Genomic DNA, 9,516 nt, shown 5'->3' with positions numbered 1-9,516 from the left:
TACCACTCAGAGTTCTCTCCACTCTGTCTTCTTAAATAAAATTGTCCCACTGTCTGACCATATGACTAGTCCCCCACATCATCTTTCCAGTTTTCTCAATACCCCTTCCCAGATCCCTAGAACACTGCCAGACATAGAGCAGGTACTTGGTATATTTACTTAACATTCTGCCCTGTTCAGACTTCACTGAGACTCCTGCCCATAAACTCCTACAGTCTCCCAATTCATCACACAATTTCCTCATCTACCTCCCCAAGCCTGCCTGGGTCCCATGATCTATCTCTTCCACTATTCTGTGTATCTACTATGTCAGATACTATGCACACAGTAATGAAGATGCAGACCCACATACTCAAGTGCCCTCAATCTAATTTCCTTATTTCAGAACCAAAATCTTGAGATAAATTAATTCATCTTTTGATTCCAAGATTGCTGGCACCTTACTATGGGGGAAAGGTCTCCCAAAAATCAAGAGCTCCATCCTATATTGGAGCATCCCCTCTGCCTGACATCTTTCCACAGTCCTCTTTCCAAATCCTTTCTGGATAGTCTATTCCCCCAGGCCTTACCCTCCCACCTTCTCAGGGCTACCCGATTCAATCTTTGACATCTCCCTTTTTATTGGCTTCTGCCTGCTCAAGCCTTTCTCTCCTTTCCCAAGAAAATCATCATTTGTTCCTGTATCTCCCATTAGCTACCTCTCCTCCCATTATCATCCAAATTTCTCAAAACGAGAGTCTGTATTTGATGTCCAGTCTCCTCTACCTCTGCTTTCTGCTTGATTTGCCCACCTCAGGGCTCTTCAAAGTGTGTCCTCTGTGCTCAGAATCTTCATGACTCCCCACCCTACTGCAATGCTGCCTACATTGCAGACTAGAGATGCGGACCAAGCTATCCCAGAGAGATGCTAATCTTGCTCCCCTGAATCTAGTAAACACAGATTTATTTTTAAATGTGATACCAAAATATGACAGCCCACCAAAAAAAAAAGAGCAATAAACTCAGAAATGGCAAATAGATTTAATGTAGAATATCAACTTCAATTGATTGATAGTGGCTGCCCAGAGGTGCTGTGTTGAGTAGGTTTCTGAGGATGCACCCTGGCTTGAAGAGAAGAACTGCTGGGATTAGGAATATCTGAAAACACAAGTAAAAGAAATGCAAAAAGTCAACTGAGAGTCACCAAAAGGGAAGGGACAAAATGCCAGGAGTGGGGTTTTCCCACATGCTCCATATGGTCCTGCAACCTTGGCCTTCCTATAGCCAGCCAGCTCCTTACCCCAACCCTATAAGCCCCAGCTGTCCCAATCCAGTCTAAGTAGATACCTGAAATCTCACTTATAGGAGAAACCACAGGCACCAGAGCTGCCACTTGTGCTGGCACCTGCTCCGCTGAGGCCCGCAAAAAGCCCAAACGTGAGAGTGGCGGTCAGGCTGGCACTGGCACTGAAGCCACCGCTGGCACTAGTACTGGCACTAGCCCCAGAGCTAGCACCACCACTCTCTTGGCCTTTGGCTTTAGCTTCAGCTCCTGCCTGGATCCGGGCTTTGGCCCAGGGTCCAATATCAGCTTCGTCCCAGTTGCAGGGCCCAGCAGCATTTTCAGAGCCAAGCCCAATGCCCATTCGAGCTCTGATCTCAGCTCTCGCCTTGGCTTCAGCTGCAGCCTCAGCAGCAGCCTTCATATCTGCTTCCATTGCCTCTCGGTACTGAGCTGCCCATTCTTTGGGATCCTTCTTTTGTACCTGAAACAGAAATAACCACCATCAGAGGGATCAGAATCCAAGAACTGAGCACCTAACTATGCCAGGCACCATGCTGCATGCTCTACACAATAGTAATGATATAATAAATACTACTAATAGTTATGTACTTTATTCCATCCTGTTCTGACACTTATTAGCTCTGGGACCTTGGACACGTTACCTAACAACCTCTCTGAGCCTGATTGTTCTAATCTGGTCTAGGGAAAGGACGTGTTAGTTGTACAATCAGCTAAACATTTGGCCCAGAAGCAGAAGCTTCAGAATGTTCACATATGAGCTGCAAGTGGCTCTATGCACAGCCTGCCCTAGCCCACAGCACCCTATGCTCTTGCTATGCCAAGCTTGGGCAGCTATCCAATTACCTTGCAGGCAAACTTGAGGACTTTCATCTTGCTGGTCTCATAGTAAGAGCGCAGGCCCCAGAAGAACTCATACTCAGGCGGATTGCTATTAGGGACTCTGGCATAGTCCAAATACCTTGAAAAGAGAAGTTAAAAGCCTTTATGTCTAAGACAACCATAGCCCACCCATGTAGGACTGGATAGGTTCTAAGTGGCAACCTCTCCCACTAAGTACTATAGCTTTTCTTCCAATATTGAGCCCTGTCCCATTGGTCCTGTCCAGAAGCCATTTGGAGGTGTGGGGTGGGACATGTGTAGGCTATATGTTCATAAGAAGGCTACAAGTTTTGTGTCCCTTGTCACAATGGACCCAGATTCTTGTTGGGTGTGTTATAAACAGAAGAGCCATTTGTTTAGGCCCCCTGCTCTAAGCACACCCTACCACTGGGGAATGTCCATGACCTGGTGAGCCCTGCGACAATCTACCATAGAAAATTACTGTAAAGGGAAGAAACAGTCCACCAAGAGTAGCGTACTTTGTGCATATTTCCGACTGCATGCATGTGAGTGTATGGCATGTGCTAAGGATAAAGGGTATGGTAGGCCCTGGCCAAAAAGTCAGGAGGGCTCCATGACCAAATTGGCCCCTTACCAGCCAGGGCCATAATCAGACTTCCACTCTCTGAGACCCAGGTCCCTCAACTAAAAGTGGGGATGGGATGGCAGTACCTATTCTGCGGGGTAGTTACAAAACTGAAGTGAGATACACAAGTCAAGTCCCTAGCACAGTACCTGGCTGCCTAAATCTGTCACTCTACAGCGTTTCTTTATGGAGATTAATTTCTATAAAGCCCTGGTTGGCACAGTAAAAAAAAAAAAAACCCTAGGCATTGGGGCCAGGATCTAAATATATTTAGATTTGCTACCTATGTAGCAATTTACTTGAGCAAATTACTTCACTGCTCTGAACCTCAGTTTACTAATATGGACAACACTGGTGATGACAATTCCTACCTTGAAAAACTGCTCCAAAAGCATATGTGAAAGTACATGTAGGTCAGGAAATGTGTCCTTCTGTTCCCTCTCACTATGTCAGGAATAAGCTACCTACCACCTGCGCATGCGCATGCACGTGCGCGCGCGCGCACACACACACACACACACACACACACACACACACACACCCATAGGTTAATTACTCAGTTCTGAAATAAGCAAAACACATGGAACACACCATCATGACACATACTTACTTCTGCTTCACAAACTCATCAGTAATAAGCTTCTTCACATCCCCAAAAAGTGAGTGATGTATCCTGACAGCAGAGAAAGAAAAATCCATCAATCTATCAGTCAATCAATCAATCATATATGGCACTTCCCAGATGTATACAGAGACATTTTCAACATGGAAAAGAAGTTACCAGCACAAGAGGAAAACTCCATAGAAGCCCAAGAGATAGTGAGACAGGGGGAAAAGTTTGGGACCATTTCCCCATCCAACTAGGTGGGAACCCTTGACCCTTTACCAGCACCCCCACCCATTCCACCAGACCACCAGACTGATGCAATCCTGGAACCATCCTTTCTTTCCAAACGACAACACGGACAGCAAGCACTGAGAGAGCCCAATCATACCCAGGGCGCAGCCCCAGCTTGCGCAGCACCTCCCAGATGACAGCTGCAAGAGGAGGCAAGAGGAGACAGGGACAGAAAATGAGCATGTGGAATTCCAACTGTGGCCACCCATTCAGCTGCATGCCTACCCACTCACCCTCACTGGACCGATTTCCATTCATAAAGATGATGCTAAGAAGCACCATGAGGAGACCTAGCTTTGGTGAATCCTTAGTCCTAGGGAAATAACAGAGTAGAGAAAAGGTTTATGTCCAGCAGCCATCTGCAAAAACACACCAGCCAGATCACTAGGCTATCCTCTCCCAGATTCCTGAGACATGACAGAATTCTGCCTAGTCTATGCTTCAAGCTCTACGTGACCCTGAGCAAAGCACTTAGACTCTTGAGTCTCCGTCTCCTATAGAGTAGAATGGGAAAATCCAATCCTCCACCCCAGGTTGCCAAGAGGTTGGAAGAAGAATGCCTGTCAACCTAGGACAACCCAGGGACCCAGCCAAAGTGAGTCCCTTCTTTCTCTGCTAGACCCCTCTACCCCAAAAGAATTCTAGACAAAGCCCCAGTGATACTGCTGCCCTTCAAGCATCATGATTCACCCACACCAGGAAGTCCTTCCTTGAGAAGCATTCTACCAAAGCCAGTAGAAAGAGACAAGCAATGACAGGTCTGCTTTCCTGGGAAGTTTCTGAAGAAACAGAAAACCTGACAGGAAGAATGCACTGCTCCAGGATGCTACACCCTTCAGTCAATCATAATAAAGCACCGTTAGCATGTGCAGGGCTCCAACTATGTGACAGAACTGGAACAAGGACTTTTTAAGTCCTGTCTTCCTACCTCTCCAAGGGACCATGGAGAGAGATGACAGGAATGGGGTAGTGCCATAGACAAAAGCAGAGTCTCCCACCCCAGCTCTTTCCCAGCTTACGTTCCCAGTATGCCTGCATCAGTGGGCTCTAAGGTGCTGAGAAGAATGTACAAGTGGTCATTCTTATCGATTTCCTTCAACTGAATCCCAAATACCTAGGATGGAGAAAACAGCTTGTTAAGATCACAAATTCAGCTTCCTGAGCATCCCACAGCTCCCATGTACTTAGGTGTGTATGGGTGTGGATGCGGGTGTGGTTGTGAGTGTGTGTTGTGTGAAGGGAGGTTGGTAAGTGAGATAATGTAGATAAACCTAAGTGGTTGGCACACAGCAAACAGGTAAGAAATCTACTATTGTTCTCAGCATCATCTCTGTGATTAGTGGAAATCTAAGGAGACAGAGAATGGGGAATGGAAGGAAGATGAGAGCATGTAAAATACATTACAGGACATCTCCAGCAGCAGACAGAAGCAGGACTAAGTTGGGTGGCTTGGGTCCTAGCCGTGCTTTTAAGAGACTTGCTATGTGACCCTGGACTAGTCTATGTCCCTCCTTAGGCACTCTGGTTATGGGGAGGCTCCTTCCTGTCTATCCATTCACACAGTGATAGGGCTGAATTAGTGAGCCTCTGTGGTCCCACCCCAGAACAGACATGTGCACTTGTTCAGTTTGATGCTTCCCCACTGCATCCATCCCCCATGGCTGCCCCTTCACCTTCTCCAAGGAATAGCCTGCTCGTTCAATGATTTCAGGGTACACATCAGTGTATTCTTTGATGATGTCCTTCAGCATGTCTGCAAGGGGAGAGTGTTGCAAGCACCTGAGCTGAAGAGAAGCCAGGTGGCCCCAAATCCAAGCTAAAGACCCTCTGCCAACCCTGCTGTGGGTGGCACAAACAGGTTCTGAAGTAATGAACAGAGATGCTAGCACTACCAAATTAGAACTCTGGGAGTACAAAGGTAGAATCATAAGGGCAAGGAATGTCCTCAGCACATGGGAAAGAGGGCAGTGGAGGGCACAGCTTAGGGGGAGGGTTAGCATGACTCTACCTGAGCGTTTGATGGGAATCTTCGTCTGGTCTTTAACCAAGAGATACTTCACCAAATCATTTGCCTGGGAAAGGGAAAAAAAAAGGTAGAAAGATCAAAATATGTTTGCAGAACATTTGAGAAGACAGAAAAAACAGGCAAGGAAGTAAATACGGCAGAATGGAGAAAACAGGGTTCTTACCCTCCCCTGCAAAAGGGCCACATCTCGAGGTGGTGGTGCTTCAGGCTCTTGGGATGACTGGAGCTTGGCAGCTCGACGGCGAGCCTTGCCCCTACGGGCCTTAGGTGATCTCAGGGAGAGCAAAGCTCTCCGGGCCCAAGCAGCCAACCGAGTCCTTGATGCCCTGCGGGCCCAAAAGGCTATGGGGCCCCTTGAAGCCCTGCGGGCCATTGAGGCCATTAGGGCCTTTGAGACCCTTCGGCCAGCTGTGGTTCCAGAAGCCTGACTCTGATCACTGTTTCCGTCGTCTTCACCATTCAGATGTTTCACCTGCATCAACAGAGAGGAAGTTCAATATTGTCAGATGAAGTAGATGGTTCTTTTCCCTCATCTTATCTCTTCTAGAAGGCCCCTTAATCCCACCCCTAGAGTAACACCTTGACTAGACACTGGCCATGTTGAGTCTTGGCTTTTTCACTGACTCCCATGCAGGAATTTCATCTCTCCACCAGGCCTGGAGCAACCTAAGGGTGGGGCCCGAGGATTCTCCTCTTCCTATGTCTACCACTGGCTCTGCTTGTACCACCCTTGAAAAGTCACCCCACTTCTCTGGGACTCAGCTTTCTTTTCTATAAAACTGGATTACTTTCAGGATTTAATGAAATAACCTGTATGAATGCGTCTAGCTCAAGGTCTAACACATGGTAGCTACTATGGAAATATAAACCACTTTACTTTCACATTGCAGCTACGTGTACTATCTCAATTCTCTCTGAGTCTCTGAACTCTGCAGAGAGAAAGTACATCACATTCCTCTTGTTGTTCCCCCCCACCAGCCTTAACGAGCACAGGGAACTTTCTAAATGTTTGCAGAACAAATGAACCAACTGAAAGAAGCAGAAAGTAAAGACTGGTGATTATAGAGGTCTTACCTTTCTGGCTTTCTTGGCCTTGACCTTGGGCCGAGTATCCTGATTCTCCTGAGCCTGAGCAGCTGCACCCTCAGGCTTGGGTTCATCTGCCAAAGCCTGAGAGGCAGGAGCCTCAGTATCCAGGGCCTTTGTAACCACCTTCGTATCAGCCACACAGCTGACCGTTTTGGTCTCAGTGGCAGGCATTGTCACAGGCTGAGGGTCAGCACTCTGCATCTTGGTGTCAGCTGCTGGACTCTTCTTTTCAACTGCCAGAACCTGGGTATCAGTCAGCTTAGTGGTAGGTAAGGCCTGAGTGGCAGCTGCCTTCTGAGCCTCTGGGGCCTTTGAGGCCTCTGTGGCCTTTGAGACTCCTGCAGCATTTGACACCTTCATGGCTTCTGAGACCTCTGGTGCCTTTGAAGTCTTCGGTGTCTCTGAGACCTCCAAGTTCTGGGTCACTGTCAGTAGGGTCTGTATCTTCAAGCCACTGTCCTTCTCTGAAGCTTCAGTCTGCATGAGGAAGCAGGAAAGCTCACAGACCTCCCCACCCCTAACTAGGCGAATGGCTCCAATATTCCAGGGCCTCACTCCTCTGACCTATACTAACTCCTCCTTACAGTGTGCTCTGCCCACCTAACCCCAACAAGGCCTCTCTTTCCTCTGAGCAGGTGGCGATGGCAGAAGAAGGGCAGGCCTGCCCTCCCTCCTTCTTTTCTCCATCCTTCATTCCTTCCTACTTTCCTCCCTCCCTCTACTGGGGGGGGGGGGGGGGGGGCACCCAGGCAGTTAAGTGGGTAAAGAAGGACAAGGATGGGAGGGGTGGTGCCAAGGGAACTAAGGCAGGAACAGGGGCTGAAGAAAAGTAGCAAGGGAGAGGAGAGAAAGAAGCCTTACCTGGAAGCGGGTTGGACCCGTAGCTCTCTCGCTTGTGTCAGACATGTCTCAAGTTGGCCTGGCAAGAGCTGAGCCTGAGAAGAGAAGGCCTGTGTCAAAGTGGGGGGGGGGCTGGCTCCTGATCGTCCTTTCCTGTTCTGCCTGGAAGCTGATCCTCACTTTCCCCAGGGCCCCAATCCCAAACCCCTCCCCCAGCCCCAATGACTCCGTTCTCAGATTCAGTAATCCAAAGCTTCTAGATCCCAATTCTCCGCAGCCGCACCCTCCCCTTCTCCAGGAAGATGTGCCAGCGCGGCAGCTCTAAGGACCCCGCCCCTTTTCCTAGTGCAACCCCCACCCCCCAGCCGCAGGCCAACAATGCGCATGCGCATTCGCTGCAGGGCCCACCTCACCCCCCGGCCCGCTCTCCCAGCACAGGCTTTCTTTTGATGTCCACCGTGCACATGCGCATTCGGCAGCTGCCCCGTCTCTATGCCGTCTTTTCTCTACACGCCCCTTCTTAGTGATCCACAGTACGCATGCGCAGGGGTCCGGACTCAGTCCACCACCCCTTCCAACACACTCCCTGCTCCAGGTCCGCAGTACCATTCAGTCCCGCCCCCTCCCCCACATGGCTCCCTCTAAAATCTTCGCAGAGTCTGGTGGTCTTGGCCCCTCCCCTCCTCACACCCACCCCAAATCCACGCTACAGCCCGGTCCCGCCCTTTTTCACAACACGCCCCCTCCAGCCAGGGGCAAAGCGCATCTTGGTTCCGCCCCTTCTTTAATACACCCCCTCCTCAAATCAGAATGGAGCCAGAGATTCCATCTTGGGCTCAGCCAAACCGGGTTCAGCACCCTCCCTTCCCATCCGGATGGATCCGGTATGATCCGGTCCCTACGGCAGGTTTTCTCCAGATCCCAAAGGGTGGGGCCGATCCCTACTGGGCTGTAATCCAGAGCCGGGCCCCGCAGCTCACCTCCTTCTCCTTAATTTTCAGAGTGCGTCCACTCTCCAAGCCCCTCCAAAACTCCTAGACTGCCCTCCCGGCTCCAGACCGGAAGTGGTCCCGCCCCTTTCCGCCTCCCTAGGGGGCCTCGGTCGCAGCCAGTCTGCCCTTCCCCCTTCTCTGCTCCTTATTCCTTATCGCCCTCCCTGTATTCCCTCTGCCTTGCTCCCTGCTCCCTGTTACCCCTCGCATTATCTATTTTACCTCACAGAATTCCTTATTCTCCTTCCTTACATCCTCCCATGTTACCTGTGCACCCCTTTCCCTAGCATTCCTTAACCCTTCTCTGCATTCTCTATTTTCTTCTCTGGATTCCACTTTTCCTCTGTATTCCCCTCCCCCTCCCAGTCCGCCACCCACAAACTTGGTTCCTCTCCTCCCCCACTAGTCTCTGATTCCCAGTCCTTACCGCCTGCTACCCTCTGTAGTCCTCGTTGCCTACATCCCGCTCCAGGTCATCTCTCCCTCAGCTGCAGTGGTGCAGTAAGTATTGCCCACCTGCCTGGCTATAGGTTCGAGGGGACTGAAATCGCTGTCTGGCTGCCAGGAAACCCAAATCTCAACGCCCCTCACCTTGTCCTCGAGCAAGTCCGGGATGAGTCTGCCCTTTCTCAATCCCTCTCGAAGTCTCAGCCTCCAGGACTAGAGCTGCAGCCAGCCCAGCCCAGCCCCTTTCCGCAGCCCCCTGCCACCCCCCTCCTTCCTTGGGGGTGGGGCAATGGGGCCCCGCTCAGGGCTGTCTGACGCCAAAGCCCATGTTTATGCCACTGTACCAGGCTCAGTCTGCAGACCTTCCAACTAAAATCACCCTCTCAAAGCGATTCATTCATTGAATGTATTTATTTTTATATCTTTTTTTTTCTTATTACAAAGGTAATGTGTTGTGAAAATTCAAATAATGCA

The 9,516-nt window shown here is 49.9% G+C and overlaps 1 protein-coding gene across 3 annotated transcripts; it reads right to left on the bottom strand.

The window, feature by feature from the left end:
* Positions 1 to 1,001: 1,001 nt before the first annotated feature.
* Positions 1,002 to 9,279, bottom strand: LOC111139796 (MAGE family member D2). Of its 3 annotated transcripts, none has more exons than XM_022492190.1 (13): positions 9,187 to 9,279; positions 7,625 to 7,698; positions 6,749 to 7,240; positions 5,838 to 6,146; positions 5,657 to 5,720; positions 5,322 to 5,401; positions 4,668 to 4,762; positions 3,882 to 3,961; positions 3,746 to 3,788; positions 3,361 to 3,423; positions 2,129 to 2,243; positions 1,327 to 1,745; positions 1,002 to 1,137 (listed from the first exon to the last, which is right to left on the bottom strand). In XM_022492190.1, the coding sequence occupies exons 2-12, from the start codon at positions 7,667 to 7,669 to the stop codon at positions 1,335 to 1,337; spliced, it is 1,797 nt and encodes a 598-aa protein (XP_022347898.1). In that variant the 5' UTR covers positions 7,670 to 7,698; positions 9,187 to 9,279; the 3' UTR covers positions 1,002 to 1,137; positions 1,327 to 1,334. The 3 variants fall into 3 exon arrangements, with proteins under 3 accessions (XP_022347898.1, XP_022347899.1, XP_022347897.1); XM_022492191.1 differs by lacking the exon at positions 9,187 to 9,279 and adding an exon at positions 8,584 to 8,647; XM_022492189.1 differs by lacking the exon at positions 9,187 to 9,279 and having other exon boundaries at positions 7,625 to 7,915.
* Positions 9,280 to 9,516: the final 237 nt, after the last annotated feature.

The sequence above is a fragment of the Enhydra lutris genome, unplaced genomic scaffold (genome assembly GCF_002288905.1).
Source record: "Enhydra lutris kenyoni isolate GAN:26980312 unplaced genomic scaffold, ASM228890v2 scaffoldscaffold118, whole genome shotgun sequence".
In the NCBI taxonomy this organism is placed as follows: Eukaryota; Metazoa; Chordata; class Mammalia; order Carnivora; family Mustelidae; genus Enhydra; species Enhydra lutris.
This window is presented reverse-complemented; position numbering and strand designations above follow the sequence as displayed.

What these genes read in the sequence shown, in the direction of transcription:
- LOC111139796 (XM_022492190.1), bottom strand. Translation starts at nt 7,669, where the DNA reads ATGTCTGACACAAGCGAGAGAGCTACGGGTCCAACCCGCTTCCAG. An exon ending in CGGGTCCAACCCGCTTCCAG is followed by an intron (nt 7,241 to 7,624) that starts GTAAGGCTTCTT and finishes TTCCTCATGCAG; the next exon opens with ACTGAAGCTTCAGAGAAGGA. An exon ending in GATTCCCATCAAACGCTCAG is followed by an intron (nt 5,402 to 5,656) that starts GTAGAGTCATGC and finishes CTCCCCTTGCAG; the next exon opens with ACATGCTGAAGGACATCATC.